Raw genomic sequence first — 21,351 nt, 5'->3', positions numbered from 1 at the left:
CAAATAAGAGAACCAGGATTGCAATGTTGGGTTTTGAGCTTGATTAATGTTCTCTGACTCCTATTTCCCCGTCCTCTCCCCCCCAGCCTTTTGTTCTTGAGCTTTGGAATCCCAAGTCCCTTGTGTTTACAACATTAAAGGACAACTGTACTGTTTCTCATGGGGTTTTTTGTTTGTTTGTTTGGGTGGCTTTGTTTGGTTTGGGGTTTTGTTTTTTTTTTTTTTTTGTTATTTTTCCTGTGCATTAAGCTCGGAGACAGCTGTAGTGCCCATCCCTACAGAACATCATTGCCCTTCCAGTCCAGGACAGCAGCACCACAGCTTTGCTGTGTCCCAGCAGGAGACAGTGACAGGACACAGAACGAAGGGCATAGGAGGAAATGAAAAGTCATTTTATGCAACAGCTGTGTATCTTGTTTAATGAGGCAGCTGATTCTTCTGTGCAGAGCCAGCTGGTGACTTCAGGATCTTTCTGAAGTCCTTCTGCAAGGTTCTTCAAACACCTTGGAGACTCCATGGAATATGTGCAGGAGGATTTTCTGCAAACTGTCAGTTTATTTTGTGTTTAGTAGGCTTGAGTGATAAGCAGCTACTTGAAACAGATTTGATCAAAAAGACTAAAAGAGTGTAAAAGGTGATTGGAAAAATTGGGTTAAACTTGTTCCTGAAAGAATGGCAGAAAATGCAGAAATGAAATGAACTTCATGTTCTCTTTTGTTCGTGCTAGAGATTTAAATCCAGTACATTATATCTGGTGCAAGAGATGACATTTTTCCTTTGACATCTGAATGGTCTTCTATCCAGACTTTAATATACTTTAAAAATCCCTGAAGAAACCTTTTTAAACTTGTCCTTTTGAAATTGATTTGATGAGACTGTATCATACTAAAAGTAACTTAGAGTAACTTCGGGAAAAAATAGCTACCGTGTGAAATGGAAAAGCTAGAATGGTTACATGTTTCTAACTTCCCAAAACCTTGAAACATCTTGAAACTTTCAAAGGTGAAAAGTGAAAAATGTAAACAGAAATATCCCGAAATCAAGTAAAGTGAAGAACTTTAGAATAAGATATGTTTTTGGGATTGTCTGCCTTACATGTGGAGAGAGATCTCTTTAAATCATAATTGGTTAGTTATATTTTATTTGTGGTCTTATTAAAAAGAGCTCTTGGTGTCACATAGTTAAAAATTGTTTTTTATAGGGAAGCTGAATTTTTTTTTAACTTCCGTAGTTTCAGAGAAAATTTTGGAATATGACCATGTCTGGCCACAAGCTTCTAAAGCAGTTGAGACAAAAGTTACTTTCTTATTTTCACTGACCTGTTTCAGACTTCTGGCTGCTTGTATTTTGCAGTTTTGAAAAAATGAAGGAGTGATTTATTATGTTACTTCTTTTAGATGGTTTTGTTTCATTTGATTCTAGGATAAATGCAGTACCTTACTGCATGTGATCTGTGGAAGCATAAACAGTGATACAATTAATTTTTTTTTTTTGCTTGCAGATTAGTTCTAATATTTTCAGAACACTTCCACCTAGTGATAACCCAGATTTTGATCCAGAAGAAGATGAACCAACTCTTGAAGCCTCATGGCCCCACATACAGGTGTGTGATTTCTTCACTTTCAAGCCTTCTTGTATGGCAAGAAATGTGGATTCTTCAGTCATTTTGTGCCTTTGTTAAGAACATAAAAATTGCTTTTATAGTACAATTGAGTTTTTATACTTGAGAGGGGAAAAAAGGTGGTGCTTTTTTTAGCATGTATAAATATGGCTGAATGTTAACTCTTCTAAATGGCTTAAATACTATTTTTTAAACAGAGGGATTGCACTGTTAAATGGTGGTGTATGTATGAAAATTGTGGGTATTTTAGGTAATTATGTTCTTCACCTAAGAGGTTTGTTTTGTGCAACTGAGCAACTTTTTAGTGTAGGTTTAATAAAATATAAGTTAATATTAACAGTTCAGTTTCTCATGATAATTACAAAAAATGGAGTACTAGCCTTTATTTGTCCTTTGAGCAAATAGAAATCCCCTCCTTCTTCCCACCCTTTTCCCTCCCTCCATGCAAAAACTTTACAATATCCTCGTTGTTTGGTAACAGTTGCATGGTTATTCCATTGTTGCACTCCTGTGGCAAGCTTGTGGTTTTTGTAGCACTGCTGTATCAATCACATGATTGACTTGGAATGCTGCTGAATTTTATTTTATTTTCAGTTAGCTCCTAGAAGTTGTCATTGTACAAGCACATATCTCGGGTATCAGCTCATTGCTGATTTATGTAAGTAGTGTCTGTTAAAGAGAAATTAAGTAGCAACTCCTTGCCGTGGGTAGAAGATTAAGCTGCTGCACATCTGCATACCATTCGCTCTCTCCTCTCAAGAGCTAAAATGCTACCCTGCCCCTATAATATTATATTTCCAATGCATCAACAAATGCTCTTATTTAAAAACTGGGCTTCTAATACTGGCTATAAAAAGTACGTCTTCAGCATAGCATTTGAGATTTAAACCAAACAAGAATCAAGTTACCACAGAAAATAGCTCTGTGGGTTAAAGGCTGTGATCATTATTTTCTTACATATGGCTGATTCTAATTCATAGCAGAAATGGCTGTAACTGAACTAGATGAGAGGCTTGATTTTGTTGGGTGGGAGGGTGCAAGGGCTAAGCAAGTGTCTCCTGTGGTCAGTAGGAGCACCATCTGACTTCTAAATACCTGTGTCTCAGAGATAAAATTTGTAAATGCTAGCTTAGTTCACTTTAGGTCATAATTAAACTCTAGTCTTGTTCATAGAAAAAGACCTGTGCATTTTGTGATCAGTTCACTTGTGGCTTTTGCTTGCCTGAGAGGAATTGAAAGAGGTTTGTAGCCTGTGGTATTACTTGAAATTTTATTTTCAGGTTTTTTCCTTGCTGTTTTCTAAGGGAGTTTTTGTCAGGCTGTCTGGTCACTGATTGTGGATTTCCCCCTCCCGTGTCTCTTGTTCATCCTGTCTTGGGAATAGATCACTCCTTGCAGCCCAATGGAAACAGTTTGTGTTTCCCACTCTGTCCTTTTACAGTTCGTGTGCTACTGGACCATAGAAGACTGAGTTGGCTAACTTGCTAATTGCCCTTCAGGAGCACAAAGCTGCTGGAAATGTCAGATTTTGTGTGTGGAAGAAAGGCTGTACACAACCGTTCTCCTCCCCAGCAAAATATACTATTTTTTTTGGCATAGTCTAAAGGACTGCTTGAGGGAAGATGTGGATGCTTTGCTGGCTGTGATTTGTGACTGATGAATTACAAACAAATTCCAAGTTCTATCCTGATCTGGCAGTCAGGTAGCCAGTTTTCTCAGAGAGGAAAGAAAAAAATCTGAATCTCTACTCCTTTCTGCCTGAATCTGTTGACATAATTGCTTAGTAAGTTACCAGTGTGTGTAGCCACAACAAAAGACTGCAGACCTTCAGTAAAGTGAGTGGCACTTGAAAGATGTTGCTTTAAAGCAGCGCTCAAGGTGGTTTGTAACAGCCAAACTAGGTCGAACAGGTTGGCATTTAAAGCCACTGTGTATTTTGAAGCTTAGGGAGTTGCAGAGTTGGCAGAATTGGTAGTTTAAAGTAAAAATATTCTAGTGGTCCCTGCAAGATTGAATCACTAAAGCATTAGGAGTTGTATTTCATAGCTCTTTGACCCAAGCAGACCAGTTTTGAAACAAAAACTACTAAATCCAACATCTCTCCCCTGATTTAGTATTTCCAATAGTAAAGCTTCTATTAAACTCAAGTTGAGCATGCCTGTCTCTTTGGGTAGGATCTGTTGTGACCAGAATCTGTTCTGGTGCCCTAGTTTGATTGTTGTTGTTATGCTTTTAAGTTTGCAAACATTAGCATACAGGAGAACCCAGAGCTCATTTACCCAGAAATGGCCACTGCAGCTTGCTTCCTGAAATGGCCTGGATAGAGGGGCTTTCATGTATTTCCCGAGGCTCACAAGGATTTCCAAAGTTATTTGATACCCAGTTGATATCCTGAATTTAATCTTGGACAGCTTGTAACAAGATGGTGCAGCATTGTGCTTTTCGCTTAGTTCTTCTGCTTGATGTCTATTGCAGTCACTGTATCTGTTTATGGAAAGAAGCCCTAATTATCCTTCCTCCCCTGTCCTTTAGGGAAAACAAACTATACCAATCTAGTGTTCACTCTTAAAAAGTGCTCTATCCCATGACAATTCTAGTGGCTCTTTCTCTGTCTCCTTTCAGGTTTTAATAAATTCCCTCAAGCATGTGTAGGACTGTACATCTCTGTCTGTGCTGTCAGTATCTTCCTGGAATATCCTAGGATTTCATCTGTCACTTCCATAGCTTCATTGTGAGGATGGATCTTAGTCATCCTATGGTTAACCCTCTCTCAGCTTAAGGGCTTGCAAATGCTTAGCAGAGCTTTTTCTTGGAACTCCAACTGTGACTTTGCAATCCTTGAGTTTCATCCTGTATTTATTCTTCTAGGGCTTCAGGGTCAACTTGTCCTTTCTTGTTGGTAACATGACATACTTCTCTTTTTTTCTATTTTCCCCCCTGGTGGTAGCTTCCAATATTGTTGCATTGTCTAAGCAGTTATTGCACATGGCTGTTCTTTGGTGTTGTCACTGACAGAAGTATTTCATATAGGAATTTATTACAGAAATCTTGAATTAAATTCCAAAATTAATCCCTATGACGCTGTGCTATATAACTTCCCTCTGGCCATATGTTGCCCATTTCTACAGGAATCTATCTAGTTGCTAGTTTGAAAAAGATCAGTAGAATCAGAATGTTTTAGATTGGAAGAGACCTTTAAAAATCACCTTAGTCCAAGCCCCCTGCAATGAGAAGAGACAGGGTACATGAGATCAGGTTGCTCAGCTTTGTGCCATCTGCAGACTTGCTGAGGGTGCTCTCAGCTCCACTGTCTGTGTCATTGATGAAGGTATTAAACAGTCATGGTTGAGCTCTTTCTAAGACAGAGGATGGTGTAAGGTAACATTTAAAATTCTATTATTGGCTTGTCTACTAAGGTGCCAAGAGGATGGTGCCAGACTCTCCTCAGTGGTGCCCAGTGACAGGACAGGGAGTAATGGCCATACACTGAAACACAAGATGAGGAAGAACTTCTTTACACTGAGGGTGGCAGAGCACTGAACAGGCTGCCCAGGAAGGTCATGGAGTCTCTCTCTGGAGACATTCAAACCCCACCTGTTCCTATGTCACCTGCTCTAGGTGAATCTGCCTTGGCAGGGGCGTTGGGCTAGGTGATTTCCAGAGATCCCTCCCAACCCTAACAATTCTGGTTTTCTATGTAAACTGCTGATATGAAAAGCTCTTCTTCAGAGGGGGAGCAAGTGAAGGGTAACTTGTGTTTCTGAGCTTCTGCTTTGCAGATAGAGCACACCCTCCTTGAGGCTATGCGTAAGTAACTGTCAGTTCAAATGTTCTACATGAAAGTACTTACTGTCATGCATTTCTCTCAAGTGAGGTTCCTAATTATAATTATGAATTACTCAGGTGTTGGCTCTCAGTTTAGTTAAGTACTCAGGGTGGTAATAGTTGAAATTCGTGCCTGTGAGTATGAGCACAGCTCTGCGTGGGTTTTATTTGGAAACACAGTCAGTGATGGCATTATGCACCTAAATTGCATTTTAGTATTATTTCCATTATATTCCATATAATTAAACAACTAATCAGTTGTTTAATTATATGGAATTATGAAATAGTCATTGAGAACATAAACAGCTCTGAATGTAATCTAAACACAAGGCTTCTTTCCTCTCGGTTGTGTCTTAGTTAAGAGATGCCCTCTGGGTATTTTATAACCTGCCATTGTTATGGAAGTACAGTATTTTATCTTGGACTTTTGATAAGCCCCAAAATATGGGACTTGTACTCTGGCCTCTTCATGCCACTCTCTGTTACCCAGGCCCTCGGTAGCTCTATCTTCTGTCAGAATTTTTATCTGTGGGCATTGTGGGATTGTAGCAAATGGGAACTTGAACTAAATAGAAATAACATGCTACAAGCCATAATGGATATTATAATTGAGTTTCCAGGATATAGAAGCCTAATTTCAATCCAAACTCTTTCAGTTTCTGTGAATTCATTCAGCTGCTTTAATATGACTTTCCATTTTCAGAGTTTTCAGTCAAAACTTAATTTCAGGAACACTTAGTAGCATCTCTTTAAGGAATTATGTAATGTTAGAGCACTTAATTTTACTGAGTGCTGATAAATGTTTGGTAGCTTACTTCTCGACAATAAAGTCTTAACATGGCAGGAACGTAACATTCAGAACTTGGTTTTTGTCCACTAGTGATATTTTCATTTGACTCTTCTGGGAATTAAACTGTTCTATGTACTTAATGTAATTCTTTCAGTAAATTCCAGTAGAGGCTGTGGTTAAGCAGTGATGTGTTAGGCTTTGATTCAGTTTTTTTAGTTTTTGAGCATGTGAATAGTCCCACTGGTTTTGGGCTGAGATCTGTGTTATGGTATACTTATTAACTTCAGAATTTTCATTTCCATGTCTGCAGTTGGTGTATGAGTTTTTCCTGAGGTTTTTGGAGAGCCCAGATTTTCAGCCCAGCATTGCGAAGCGATACATTGACCAGAGATTTGTGCAGCAGGTAAGAGGGGAGTTTTAAAGTTGAAAGTGGGATTTAAAGATCACCTCTCGAGTTTAATTTATTAGATGGACTCCTAAAGCTTTCACGTTGACACAGGGTAAATTTCAGTTGTTCCAGCAGTGGTTTCTGCCAAACACTAAATAAACAGCACATCCTACCACCGGGGCTATATGTAATTAGTAACTTCAGAAACACTTTGTTTTCATTTGCGTTGCAATGCAAGACATTTGGAATTTGTGAGGACAAGTTGTGTTTTTCATGATTTGTAACTTAATTCCAGTCAAATCAACAATGTGCTAATTATATTTTTGTAGTCCTTTTGTGTTTGGTTTCTTCACAGTTGTATCATGGGAAAACTTACCGCAAGCTTTTTTCTTGTAAAAAGTTCATTTACTTATTGTACATGAAATGTGTTTCAACACCTTCTTACTTGTGTGTAGATAGTGTAATTCTCTTTGCTATTGTGTATTAACCATGGAAGGAAAATCAAGTAAGAAATTACTTAGGAAAGTCATGCTTTACCATGCAAAGCAACTATGATCAAGAAAACAAAGTGAGATTTCATATTAAATGTAACTTCTTAGGGAAATACAGTGTAGAATTCCATAACAGTTTTTTGTTCAAGGTGAATTCAGTGGGGATTTTTTTCAACATGTTGAAATATTTGTTTGCCAGATTTTGTTTGTCAAAATACTTGTTTGCTCAGTATCTGAAGAGTGCTGGCGGGCCATCACAATACAGCAATGAAAAATAAAACCACAAGATGGGTGCTTTCCCTCCCTACCTTCAGTGACTGCATTTAATTTCCACTTATTTGATTCTACTGTTCTTGTTTATAAGTGTTTCCTTCTTCTCAGTTTTATTCCACTTACACACAAAATTTAAGCCTGAAGCTGCTGGTGAACTATTGGCTGTGGGTATCCAGTTTACAAATTGACCTGTGGTCCTTAAGAGCAGCATTGCAGAGTTTGTTCCTGACATTTCACTTGATCTTTTTCTAGAGTACAAGATAAAGACAATGCAACCAGCAGCTAGCTATATATGGGAAAAAACATGGAGTAGTGACCCTGAGAAATTCCTGCTAAATATAAAATTGAAATGAGCCCGAACCAAGCTCCTGAACAGCTGTTTCCAGTCCCTTGTGCTGCTTGGTACAGACATACCTAAGCTCAGACCTGAGCAGGAGACTCTGGGGACTGCTTGAGCTGTTACTCACTTGCTCAAGGCAGCTAACATTTCTGAATATGCTGTTGCTTGGACATGCAGGGTTAAAAAAATAACAAAAATTGTGGTCTATAATGGGACTGGAATATTTTTTATGTCTTTGAGTGAGCATGGTCTTTTCTGTATCCTTGGAAAACTTTCTACAAGAAAAAAGTGTGTGGAAATTTTGTTAGCTTATTGCAGCATTTAGTCTGTTTTAATAGGGAATTGGTTAATAATTACATATCTTGTGCTTATTCTTTGACCCCCTCCTTAATTGTAAAATTTCTTGTATAGGAATGCTTTTCTCAGCCATCAAGATAAAAGTACCTTTTTGAGATAAGCAGTAAAGGATTTTAATTAAGAAGTCGTAAATACAAGATATGGATGTGATTCATTCTGATTTCTTAAAGAACAAGTGTAAACCGCGTACCTACAGTTTGATAATCTCATTTTTGCAATTTCATTTTTATTTTGATAGTATAATAGTTACTGGAATGACTTTGGTGTCTGTTGTACACAGGAAAGGAATGAAGTTGATGAGTTTATTTAAAAAAATCATCTTTATTAAAAATGTAATTTTGAAAATCTACTATTGACAGCTAAACAAAATGTACAGTTAAACTGATTCTGTTTTTTTCCTAATGTAAACTTGTTAATTAAAGATAAAATTCAAATCAGGTAGTAACAAACCAAAAATCTTAAGTCTTTCAAAAGTAATGAATTTCAATTTAATTTTTAAAGTTGTTGGAGCTCTTTGACAGCGAAGACCCACGAGAACGTGATTTCCTAAAGACAGTTCTTCATAGAATTTATGGAAAATTCCTTGGTTTAAGAGCATTCATCAGGAAACAGATAAACAACATTTTCCTCAGGTATGCTCTGTGTATGTGTGACTAACTTCAGGAATATTTTATCTTGCCTTCATGGTCTGGGTCTGCAGTGATTTATTCTTGAAATAAAAGACCTGGGTTTGGTTTGTGATCTAGCTTTCAAACATTTGAAGCTTAGTAAAGGTTATTTCTTTGGAATCTCTGATCCTTTGTGTCAATTTTTGATGGTTGTCTTTTTTGGTAACAGGTTTATATATGAAACAGAGCACTTCAATGGTGTTGCTGAACTTCTTGAGATATTAGGAAGGTAAGTTTGATCTCACACAGAAAAAATATAAAATATTATTATGAATGTTTGCTTCAGCTTTTCTGCTTTGGGGATGGAGGGGGGGGAAGAGAATTATTACAGTAATGAGTGATGAAGTGCAGTCATGGATAATCTAATACTGTCTGGGTCACCACATGAGTATCAAATTAGGACACAGAGAATAAATTATTCATTTTTCAGTGCAAGTTTTAAAGATGACTGGCAAAAAATGTTTCTCAAGGGTCCTTGTTTGTCAGACCTATCTACTCTTGCTTATCTTCTACCTGATAGATGACTTGTTCTTTGATTCAGGAAATGAATGTTAACTTTTGCCCTCATGCTGAATGAAATGCTCTAATCTTCAGACTGGTTTTCCTTCAGTTCTATTCAGGAAAGCCTTGTAAGTGCTAAGGGGTTTTAGTTACCATTTTTTTGGATGTTATTTCACTAACTTCAATTTAACTTTGAAGTTTTTCTCTGCTAGTTTGTTTTACTGCCTTTCCAAAACTGCCACAGTAGAAAATTGTATAAGTATTGCTGGTCTAACTGAAAATAAAAATATGGTGAAGCTATTGTGGAACAAATTTTCATGAAAAATCAAGTGAAAGGGATACCATTATTTTCTCAGATTTGCCTGAAATGTAAGGGGCAAAAGAAACTAACCTTTTCCTGAAGGACTTTTGTCTGTTCTAGAGCTCACCAACTCTTAAATAAAAGATGACTGAATCAATGAGACAATTTGTTTTTAAAGGGAAAGGTTGTTCAACAATCTCAAAACAAGTGTTCAAACTGCACTGTTAAAATTGTGTAATCTCTTCTTTTTTCTCTGCAAGTTGCTAGTGACTGTGAAAAGGTGAAATGGATCAGCTTCCTGATACATCTGTCTAAGCGTTAAAATTCTACAGCAAGACTTACTGTAGATGATTTTATTTAATGGAGGTCATGATAAAAATACTTCAGCTCATTTAATGAGTATTATTTAGGTTCTACTGTGGTTCTCTGGTATTCCTGCCAAGAGTCTAAACTCTCATGATACCAGCTTTTTAAAGGTTGTGCACATGTAGAGCTATTTTATGGCTTCAAAATAATCAGGTTTAAAAACTGAATCAGAAATGAAATTTCACTTGAACTTACAGAAATTCTTGACTTGCTAGGAAAAAAAAATATTTTTTAATAAAAATAAATCCTGCTTATTCATGTTTTCAGTATTATCAATGGTTTTGCACTGCCACTGAAAGCAGAACACAAACAGTTCCTTATGAAAGTTCTGATTCCCATGCATACTGCAAAGGGATTAGCTTTGTTTCATGCACAGGTAAGCTTTTGCCTATTTTTAAGAGTGGTGGGGTTTTTTGTATTTACATTTGAAACTAACGAAATTTAAAGCACTATGTGTTAAAGTATCAATATTCTAAAACATTTGCAAATTCAGTTACTTTTTTAAAAAATCTTCCAGATCTCATATCTAAATGTTGATTTTGAGATAATATTTGGCATATATTACAAGTGAAAGAATGTATGTACCAGTGAGTCAAAGACTTACCAACTGAAGCTGGAAGCTTTTTTGCTTGTAGTCTTGTCACACTTTAAGCTTCATTTAATTCCAGGGCCTTGTGCTCTTATCACTTCCTTTATGTAACTTAAATGCTCTGTGTAAAGGAACCTTGGGCATGGCCAGGTATTTATTTCAGAAGTTTTTTCTCGTTCTAAATCCATACCAGTGATGGGGGGGTGGGGGGGTGGGGGGGTGGAGAGAGAATGTTGTTGCCATTTATAAACGGTAGAAATGCACAGTAGCTCTCTGGATCAGCCAGAAATTATGTAGATCCATGACACGCTGTCAGAATGCTGCAGTTCTTCAGCTGACTTTGATTCTTATACTTGCCACAGACATTCAGCATTTCATTTGAGGAATAATCTGTATCCTTTCCAGACATATGGCACTTCAAGTATTGAATATAGTTGATGCAAATTTGGAAGTAATTCTGCTGTGACTAATTAAAACTTGCTTTGTAACTTAGCTCACTAATACAGCTCCTTACAGACTAAAGATACAAGAAAATGGGTTTCTAATTAAAGTGAAATCATTATGGCTGTAGAGCCTACAAACAGGAGCAAGTGAAGAGCTCACTTAATTCCTAATTCTCATATGAAGTTTTAAATTAATCAAATCACTTGTCTTCGTGCTTTATTGCCTTGCTGTTCCATGGAATCAGTCAGTGAAATGAAAGGGCCCAGTCACCTCCCAGAGGTGTTCTCACTGACAGATCAGTACAGCAAGCTGCCCTTTTTTTTCTGGGATGCATTTAATTCAGTTCCTGGGTACCTGAAAGGGCTCTATTAATTCAGCTGTACCTGAAAGTAGCATTTGTCCTGCTGAGCAGGCCACTCTGTCCCTTCCTAAAACACCAGTGCCAGGTGCACACACAGCACCGTGTGTTCCTGGTTTCGTTTTATGCCGAAGGTTTAAGCCAGTGTTAAATCTGCATTGCAATCCCAAGTGGCCTGGTTGCTTTGTTGCTGAGTAAAGTATAGCCTACCCTTAAAAGTTAAAGCCTTCAAGATGAAATAAGCTTGAGTCTGTGTCTTTGAACAGTAAAGCATTACTGTACTGTATATATACGTATAATGGGATTTTATGAGATTAATGTGTGACATTTATTATTTTTTTAGTCTATACAAATGCATCAGTAGCCTAAGGGCAAAAAGAAATAAATTAGACCTGTTGCAATTACAGCATTGTAATTATCTGCTTTGGCATAACAGATTAAAAAAAAAAGAAAGGGAGGGCTTAAATTCAAGCATCCTGAGTATTGAAATGTGATGCATATTACATAATTTTTGTCTTTGCTTTATATTGTGAAATATTGTGACTTTTTAAAATCAGTCTTAATAGAATCTAGGATTGTAACTAGTTCAGTAATAGGATTATTGTATGGTTTCTTCATGGGATGGTTGTTTACTTACTCAACTATGTGCTAAGTAACTAAACTCTAAGTGATTATATAACATAAAATATCCTTGGCCTGAGCAGGCCCTGCACAGAAACCACGAGAGGCTGGGAGAGCAGTGCTGGTGACTTAAGCACATTGTGCTTCCCCACTTCTTCCACCTTTCCACAGGCACTTGTTGGCCACTGCTGCATTGGGACTGGATACTCAGCTGGACAACAGCTGCCTGATCTCTTGTGGCCTTGCAATATGTTAAAATTCTTTCACTTGTAATCTTACCACTGAATGTTGTGTGCTGTAGATGTCTGGTACCTGAGCAATGTGCAATGTGTGCTCAGTCAAACCTGTGTTAACTTGGTTTTTTACTGGAAGTACAGCCCTTTTTTACCCCAATATAGATGTTTGAAAGTGATAGCTTTGTAATGTTAATACAGGAGTTAATGTTAAGAAAAATCTGTCTGCATATGGGATATGAGTTAGGGAAATATCTGCCAAGCTTGAAAATAATTTTCTAGGTTGAAAAGAAATGATTTTTGGTGAGCAGGAAGTTTCTTTTAAGATAGACCAGGCTGTATATCTTGCTGCTTTAATTGCTGTTTTGTTTAGTTTGGACTAAAATGAAATGGCTGTGTAAGGGTGTCTTAGGTTGGGTTCCCCCCATGATCTGAAGTGCTTCCATTAGAAGTTGTGATACTTAGTAATGCTGCAATGTCTAAACAGTGTCTGCTTAAACTAAATAACCATATGACTTGCATTCTAGCTCGCCTATTGTGTTGTACAGTTCCTGGAAAAAGATACAACTTTAACAGAGCCTGTAAGTGTTTTTCAGTTGGATGTCTTTCTATTTTTAATTTCAATTAAATATTTCAGTGTAACCTGTTGAATTGTACAGCAGTGCTGTGCTATCCTGATTAAAGATCTATAGGTGGGATTTTTGGGGTGGGGGGGAGGGGCGGTAGAAGATGAAATCTAGGATAGTTAAGAAAATTCTGGGTTTGAAAGGGCACTTGTGTCTTAAACTGTGGCCAAGATAGAGCACAGATTTAACTAAAAGTTTGAACTGCTGGTATCATGCAAACTACCCCAAATGAGAAAGCATGTAATGGCTATATTCTCTCTTCATAAAAATTAAAATTTCAGTGTTTTTGGTACTGATTGCTTATGCTTAGCCACTGCATGAAGTTGAAATATTTTAGGGAATAAACAATCCCAAAATAAAAGTTGAAAAGAATAACAACACTTCATTTAGACAGAAAGACCTCTGAAATTCCAAATGTGGTGTTTCTGTCCTGCCTCTTCAGTTCCTGGGGTGGCTCTTGGCAGTCAGAACTGAGGTGCTTCAGGCATCTGTGGCTTTTGCCAAACTGAGTCTCCTGTGATACATATTGACAGCTCAGCTAAAAAGGGTTTATGCACAGGCCTTGGCAGGGCCCATGAAGAAGAAACAGAGGCTCAGGGCAGTGCAGCAGCTCATGAGAACACAGAGTGATGTCAGGCCAGCTATAAAAGAAACTGGTTTTAGCTGGACAATCAGGAATCTCTCCATTAGGGGTATGTTGATATTTATATACTTTACCCCTTTTCTGACAGAAAAATGAAGAGCTTATGCAAGACCTAAATTTTTCTTCTATAAAGAAAAAAAGATAAACAGCTTTGGGAAAACAGCATTGATCTTCTCTGAGTGGTCTTTCAGTGGAAGCTTGTTTCCAGCACAGCCACTTCAGCACTGATGTTCCTCATCAGCTGACCAGTTGTTCTGTAGGTGGTGGAGGGTGTCTGTGGATTTGCCTTGTGTGCTTGAAGCATCTTCTTTCCCCCCCGTGCTGCAGTGTTCCCAGTCACACTGGTCAATAAGCTGGTTTTGTGGGATAGGGTGAGGAGAAAGGAACTGTGTAACCCATATTCCTTAAGCCAAGTGAGGAAACAACGCAGGCATTTTGACAGTTAAAGTTGACATGTGAGCAGAAAATATGTAGTGTTACATAAAAACCTGCAAGGTTGAATGAAGTGACAGCGCGACAAAGTCAGAACTTCCTGACAGAAATTTATCGAAGTGTGGTGCAGGATCCAAGCCTAAACTGCTGTGAGGACTTTAGAGCAGTGCCACAGTGCAATTCTGAGGCTGGGCTGGACTGTAGTCTGTACAATTGTGGTTGCTTCTTAATCAGTTAAAGGTGAATTCAGGCTGGAGAAGACACAAGAACTCACTGCAGAGTCACTGCCTGTGTTTGGTTTGGTTGTTACTCTGGATATATAGTAAAAGTTGCTTTATAAAGGAATCAAAGTTAATAAGAAGTGAAGCTTTAAGAAACTTTCTGAAATGCTTGAAAAGTAAATGTTAAAATTTGGGGCAACTGCTGAGATAGCATTGGAAATTTTTCTTGGCTTTAGGTCAAGTAATATTTTAAGAACTCCATCAGAAGGCTGTCTCACACATACCTTCCTGTTATTTTTCTGGCAGGAATTGTCACTCAGGGTCAGTTTGGAGGACATTCAATCTGAGCTCTTGTAGCTATGGTAGTCTGCCTCAGGTCAGGCCTGATGTTTGCAGAGCTGACAAGAAGAGTTTGTTACCTAACCCTGCTGAGTGCAGTGGCCTTTACATGGAAGAAATCAGGCTAAATGAGCAGTCCTTGTACATGAGTTAAGTTTTCCAGCAGGTGCCTATGTTGTAAGCCACTTTATGGGAATCCTGTAGCTCAGGGAAGAATATTAATAATGTGTAGTAAGAGCAGCAATCCATGAACATAAATGTGCAGCTATCAGCTTTTTAATATAAAAGCACAGTCAAGCTGGAAACTGATACTCCAGCAAGGAGGAGCAAGGAATAGGTATCCTGTTGAGGTGTGCACTGTTATACTCAGAACATGTCACTTCTTCATTGAGAATATGGGTCTCTCTAGCAAAGTATATGCAAAAGTTCTTGCAGTAACATGTTCTGGAAAGTGCACTTCAGTCACATTAACTTCTTCTCTGGAAAGCCACTTTTGATAGTACATGTAGTTGTTAATAAAGCAGCCAGCTGGAAAGCTGAAGGAAAAAAATCAATATGGCAAAAAGCAAATATGGAAGGATTCAAATAACTGAGTAATTTTGCCTTTGGGTATGATCCATTAGGTGCTGTTGTATCATAAAAAAATAGAGGTCCTTTCCTCGGAATGAAAGTTTATAAGGCTCTGAGAATGTTTCTGCTTCTGGAACATAGTTACAGCTTTTTTTTCCCTTTTTTTAAAGACAGCATTCATTTTGCAATTTAGATGCCATGTGAGATGTTTATTTCTAGGAAAAATGCCTCCAGCCTTTCTTTGCTGTATTCCCTTCATTCCTCTTGGGGGCTGTACTTTCCAATTAATTTTCCCAAAGGGTTGTTTTTTTCAGTCTTGTGTAAGGTAGTTTCAAATATAGATACTAGAATACATTTCCTCTGTAAGTTCACATCTTTCTTACTTTAGTTTCCAGTCTAACATGTCAAATTGTAGCAGGGAAAAGGAAGAGTTGGAGGCCATGGCTCCTCTGTAGAGCCCTGTCAGCAGATACTCTTTCCTCTCGGGCTTCAAACCTTTGATGCCAAGGCAGGTGCTCCCCAAAGTATGGATGAGTGGAAGACAAAAAATATTCTGGGAGATTTAGCTGCAGGGGGGTTACCTTCACTTTGTGGTGCTTTGATGCGATCAGCATCCTGTCAGTTAATGTAAGTACTGGGATGGGAGCAGAGTGTGTGTGGATAATCACAGGCACACAAAGCCATAAGGGTCTAAGTTATTCTGGTAACCTAAACAAGACATTTAAATGAGTGTTTATTCAGTTTTCATTGAACCACTGGATAAGGAAAAGCAAACCAGTACTTCTTTCATCTTCTCAAGTATAAAAAGAAACTTGTTCTGCTTTAACTTGTTTGTATTTTTCATACAGGTAATCAGAGGACTGCTCAAATTTTGGCCAAAAACGTGCAGTCAGAAAGAGGTTGGTTTTGTGTCTCGTTTCTAGTGTCTGCTGTGATGTAAAATGTTGTGGGGCAGGTTCCCAAACCTACTGTGCTCTACAAGAGATCTTGCAGGAAACTTGCAGTTCTTGAAGCTTCTTGAGGCACTCACCTTTGTCATGTGACTCAGTTTCTTCTCTGTAGTTAAAATGAGTTTAAAAACCAGGAGTTTGATTTATCCCACCAGATTCCATCCCCAACAGCTCTTTAAAAGTGGGTCCCTTTTTGGGACCTTTTTGTCTCTGTTTCTGCAAGTGGTGATAAATTTTTCTGTGCCAGCTACAGAGTTCTGCTGGTTGCAATTTTATATGGGAATTAACTACTTATCACTTCAAAAGCTACTTTGGTGATCTCTGATAATCTCTGCAACCATTCTTTAAATAAGATGCCCTAATTTTTTTTTAAACTGTAAAAACCTTATTTTCTGCAGAAGCAGTTTGGTGAAGCATTCAGTATTTACACAAAAGAAGTCCAAGAGGAGAGCTGTAACTTGGTAGCTGACAGTGATGATTAACTTCTTTTAGACTGCAACACTCCTGTGAATGTCTAAATGTCTTGTAACCACACACAGAGTTCTTTGCAGATCATGACTAATGTATAAGCTGTATTTTGTTTGCTTCTGTTTACAATGGTGATATAAAACATTTTCATCCTTTTTTTCTTTCTCAACAAACAGGTCATGTTTTTAGGTGAAATTGAAGAAATCTTAGATGTTATAGAACCAACACAATTCAAAAAAATAGAAGAGCCTTTATTTAAGCAAATATCCAAGAGTGTGTCAAGTTCACATTTTCAGGTAAATAAGCATAACAAAACCCCCAGACAAACCTTGTGGTAACTTATTTTATGGTTGTTATGAACCCCTAACTTTGTGTTTCAGGTTGCAGAAAGAGCTTTGTACTTCTGGAATAACGAATATATTCTTAGCCTGATTGAGGAGAACATTGATAAAATTCTACCAATTATGTTTGGCAGTTTGTACAAGATCTCCAAAGAACACTGGAATCCGTATGTAGCATTTCCCTTCATCTGTAAATAAATTGTCCACTGTTTCAGGCTTGGATTGGGAGCTTGTGGCTTCATTTGTGGCTTCATTTTTACTTAAACCAGGTTAAATCCATGGCATTCTGGGTGTTAAATGGAGTGTCACTTTCAGCTATATTGTGCTTTCACTGTTCTGCATTTTTATGATGGAGACCTGGAATTTATTGAAAAAGTGTGAGGAAACTGAATGATGGTCTTCATATCGTAATCACATCTGATCCTATGTGTTACTTCAAAATGCAAATTAATGTTACTTAGACCAAAACCATTTCCAAGGGTTGCTTCTATTTATGCTTGGCTGTCCTTTAATACTTCAGATGAATACAGTTGTCTGTGTCTTCATAAGTATTTATTGCTGCCCAGTGAGACAAGAAGGGGAAAAGATCCTATCAGAGAAGAGCAACGCTTATAAAGGATGGTAGGGCTGAGAAATGAGTGACTGCTTCATTTTATATTTAGTGCCACAAGTTAAATATTGGTATTCCTGTGTTTGAAAGAAGCAGTAATGGTACTGAAATACTGAAAAGCAAAGCTTCCTGGTGCCAGCACCTTGAATTAAGTTGGAAGTCAGTGTGCAGAATGTAAAGCTTGTACAGGCAAAAGCGAGGGTGAGCAGGAGCCTCCCACAGCCCTGGAGTAAAACAGATGTCCTGATTTAAGCCCATGGAGGCTTTGCAATTATTCTGGGTTTATGTAGATGGTCTGTCTAGTTGCAAATGTAGCAACTAAGACTGAATATAAACTTTGGGGAATAGTCCTTGGAGCATCAATATATTTGGGACCTCAACAAATCTGGAGGATGTCCCTCTTTCTCTGTCTGCAGCCAGAAGTTGCCCTTTATGAAGGAAGTAAAAGACACAGGATAATTGCCTACTTGAGGACAAGGAAGTTTGGGGAAAAAAGTCTAATCCTTTGATGCTAATCTGTTTTGGAGGACAGCAAAACATGCTTTTATCCATCTGGCTGGCTGATATGGACTCAATTACTTGCTTAAAATCGAACTTTTCCTCTCAGAAAACCAAAGCCTTAAATAGGCTTTTGACCTCAAACCACATGAAAGCCAGGATACAAAAAACCACCAAGTTAAAAAAATAAGTGTGTAACAGGCAAAGGACACTGTGCATTTTGAATGAGCACAAGGCTCTGATGAGCACCTGGGAGGTTTCCTAGTGCCACGATGCACAGAGAGCACTGAAAAGGCAAACCTCCTTCTTTGGTTACTTCCTTAGGGGTTTTTTTGACTCCTTTTTCAAGGTCACAGGGCTGCAGCTTTGCACTCAGTGGGGAACTGTCAGGGAGGGAGAAGACAGGGAAGACAGTTTACCTGCTTTTTTGATTAATGATAAGATCAATGACAGGCATTTTAATGTTTAATTCTATTTGGTTTTTTATTTCTTTGTATAAATATGGGTGGGTTTAAAGGAGATAACACAATGTTCAACATTGTTTATTGAAATATGAATGTTTCACAAAAAGAAGGGCAGTGCAGGCATACAGGCAGCCATGTAACACACAGCCAGTGTTGCTCAAGCTGTTGAGTTTCTTAAAGAAACTGAGGTACTCAAATCCATTATCTGATGTTCATGATTCTAGTTCTCTAGCAAGACTCTTGCTGCCCAGAAACACTGCTGGGAGAGCTTTGCATGGCTGTGCTAAACCACACTAAGCCTGTGGTTTGTCTGCTGTTTCTTGAAGCTAGGAGCCAGAAGTTTTATTTTTCTAGACTCTCATATTTCATTGCTCAAATATTACAAAGTTGTTGTTAAAACTTGGTTTATTAAAGGTTCACATAATTGAATGGCTTTAAAGTACAGCCACAGCATGAATAATTATATCCTGTGCAATTACAGAAGTCAGGAATTCAAGGTTAAATAGCCATTTCAAAAAGTGTTTAACTATACTATAATTTCCTCTGTAAATTAATAAAATGGAAAGGATTTTGTTTCAGAAACTCCCTGACGTTAGAGTAGTATCTTGAATAAGAAGCTCAGAATCCAAAAAAGAAGTCAAGTGCTTGTTTTCTGAAGTTAATTTTGTCACTGAGTAAATCTAATGGCTGTGCTCCTTCTGTTTCAGAACCATTGTGGCACTGGTGTACAACGTGCTGAAAACCCTGATGGAAATGAATGGCAAGCTTTTCGATGAACTCACAAGCTCATACAAAGCAGAAAGGCAAAGGTACTGAGCCTTTTTCCAAGTTCCCACTGCTGAGTCTGTGTCCAGGCTGTCACTTTGGATGTTGCTTTGCTGTTGTGGCTGCAGGGCTCTGCAGTGGAGCTGTTTGGTGCTGGCTGTCCCGTGCCTGAGGCAGTGCCTGGCAGTGCCGTGGGGGAGCTGAGCCCAGGCAGGGGACAGGAAGGCCCCAGCTCCCCATCCTGCCTGGGCAGGGAGGGTGCTCTCTCCTGTGTGGTGAAATCGGGCTCAGCTGCTGCTGGCTGTGCTGCCTCAGGTGTCTGGAGAGAATGGAGCTGGAGAACTCTTCCTAGCTCAGCAAAAACATCTCTTACTGTACTACCCTACTAAGCAGCACTGTTGGAGTCAGGGAGGCAGGGCACTGGTGACCCTTGGCCAGCTGAGACCACTGCCAAGCTTGGTGTTCTTCGCCTCCCAAAGATGCTCAATCCCTTAATTTGTGTGCATGTGATAAAAAAACCTCCTTAAAACTGCAGCCATCTGTGCAAAGCCACTCTACAGCAATTGTCTGCATTTGCTGAAGCAAAGGTACAGTTTAACCACTCATTATTACTGATTTGTTATGCTCACTTTTTAATTGAGGAAACTGTAATTGCCTCTAAATACAGCTTTGGAGAAAAACTTGAAAGAGGAATTGGTAGACACAAGTCACAGTTAAGTGACTGTGTCTCTTAGCTTGTGCTTAAAACACATCTGAAATTCATCTTTCACTCTTTTGTACAGAGAGAAAAAGAAAGAATTGGAACGTGAAGAGTTGTGGAGAAGGTTGGAGGAGTTAAAGCTCAAGAAGGCAATGGCAGAAAAGCAGAACAGCACTCACAACGTGCTCAATGCACACAATACAAGTGCCAAATAAAAGAAATGACCACCTCTACTCGGCAGACATTCTTTTTTTGTACCCTTTTGAAATATATAAGGATTTGCAAAAGAAACCTCACCAGTATAATAGAAACAGCCAATTTTTTTCTCTGGCAAATGTAAAGATTTGAATTTAAATACAGCAGTTAAGTGATGTCATTACCACAACATATTGTAAATTTGTCTAATTGATATACTGTCACTTCCAATGTTTCATAGAACTGAATTATCATCCTTAATGAGTGAAATAATTACGGGAGTGGTGCGAATTATGACTTGAATTTTTGATTGTGTTGCACATAGGTGGTATAGTTTGCTACGTACACATTTTTCCTTGTTTTATATGTGCTTTTCACATTGCTGCATACTTTGGTTAAGGTGATAGAAAAGGCTTCTAGTTGTGCTGTACTTTCTCAAATAAAACCAAGGTACGTTACCAGTAACTTGAGATACTCAGTATATGCCCCTTACAGCATTGAAAGGAACTCGGATACAGCGCTGTCCTTGAATTCCTGATTGGATTCAGATTTAGATTTACACAATGCTCACTTTAGAAAGGAGGTGAAGTAGGGAGAGAATCAGCTGCAACAGGTTGGGGTGGCCAGTGCCTCTACTCCACTCCTGCTGCCTCTTGGGTCCTGGGCTCATTAGGGATTTCCTCGTGCTACAGCTGAGGATGGAGCTTCCTCTGGAGAGCCCATCAATGATGCTCCTCATCAGCCCAAGGACACTCCAGAGTGGTGCAGTCTCGGCGAGACCCATCTTGGATGTTTCTGTGTTAGTTTTAGCATCTCATGGACTGAAGAATGAGACCAAAATTGAAATTAGTGTATTTTTTTTTTTCAGTAAGGAGGGAAGGATGTCAAGAAAGAGTTCCTTGTTTTCTTTAAAGAAAATGCAGTCTGTTTCTTAAAGGTGGAAAGTTGGCAATAGAAGTCTTGTCTGTTTACTTGATCAAGTATTTTTTTCACATCTTTTATCAGAGTACCATTCCAATCTCTTAAATTGCAGTTGTGTGGAAAAATTTTGTAATGAAAGATCTTTGGGGAATTGAGCAGCATTCAATAAAGTCTTTATGTTTGTATTTAGTGCTGTACCTCACATCTTTGTGTTTATGAAGACCAGGAGAATTAGAATGGCTGTTCCAACCAACCTTTTTAACTGTACAATCTGGCTTTTCATGGAGCGGCAGAAGTGGGGAAGTCCCTGCTATACTGTTTGAGTCATGTGTATTACACTTATTGTTGCTTTGTTTTGTCTCTAGGTAGTTGTTTCACAGAGGGTGTGGGACTAGCACTGCCTAAAGGGCCTTGTACTCCCAACTGCTCTGTTGGATCAATC

General features: G+C 38.4%; 1 protein-coding gene across 1 annotated transcript in view; it reads left to right on the top strand.

Annotated features, from left to right (window-relative positions):
* PPP2R5A (protein phosphatase 2 regulatory subunit B'alpha) overlaps positions 1-21,094 on the top strand; it is a 42,799-nt gene extending 21,705 nt beyond the window's left edge. The window contains exons 3-13 of the mRNA XM_042051862.1: positions 1,502-1,603; positions 6,547-6,639; positions 8,587-8,717; positions 8,923-8,982; positions 10,189-10,297; positions 12,694-12,747; positions 15,846-15,896; positions 16,592-16,711; positions 16,796-16,923; positions 19,036-19,137; positions 19,876-21,094. Of these exons, the coding sequence (XP_041907796.1) occupies positions 1,502-1,603; positions 6,547-6,639; positions 8,587-8,717; positions 8,923-8,982; positions 10,189-10,297; positions 12,694-12,747; positions 15,846-15,896; positions 16,592-16,711; positions 16,796-16,923; positions 19,036-19,137; positions 19,876-20,008 (1,083 nt within the window). The 3' untranslated portion in view covers positions 20,009-21,094. The remainder of the gene's footprint in view (positions 1-1,501; positions 1,604-6,546; positions 6,640-8,586; positions 8,718-8,922; positions 8,983-10,188; positions 10,298-12,693; positions 12,748-15,845; positions 15,897-16,591; positions 16,712-16,795; positions 16,924-19,035; positions 19,138-19,875) is intronic.
* Positions 21,095-21,351: the final 257 nt, after the last annotated feature.

This window comes from Corvus kubaryi, unplaced genomic scaffold (assembly GCF_017639235.1).
Source record: "Corvus kubaryi isolate FWS band 111438036 unplaced genomic scaffold, C.kubaryi_AGA036_p1.0 76, whole genome shotgun sequence".
Lineage (NCBI taxonomy): Eukaryota > Metazoa > Chordata > Aves > Passeriformes > Corvidae > Corvus > Corvus kubaryi.
This window is presented reverse-complemented; position numbering and strand designations above follow the sequence as displayed.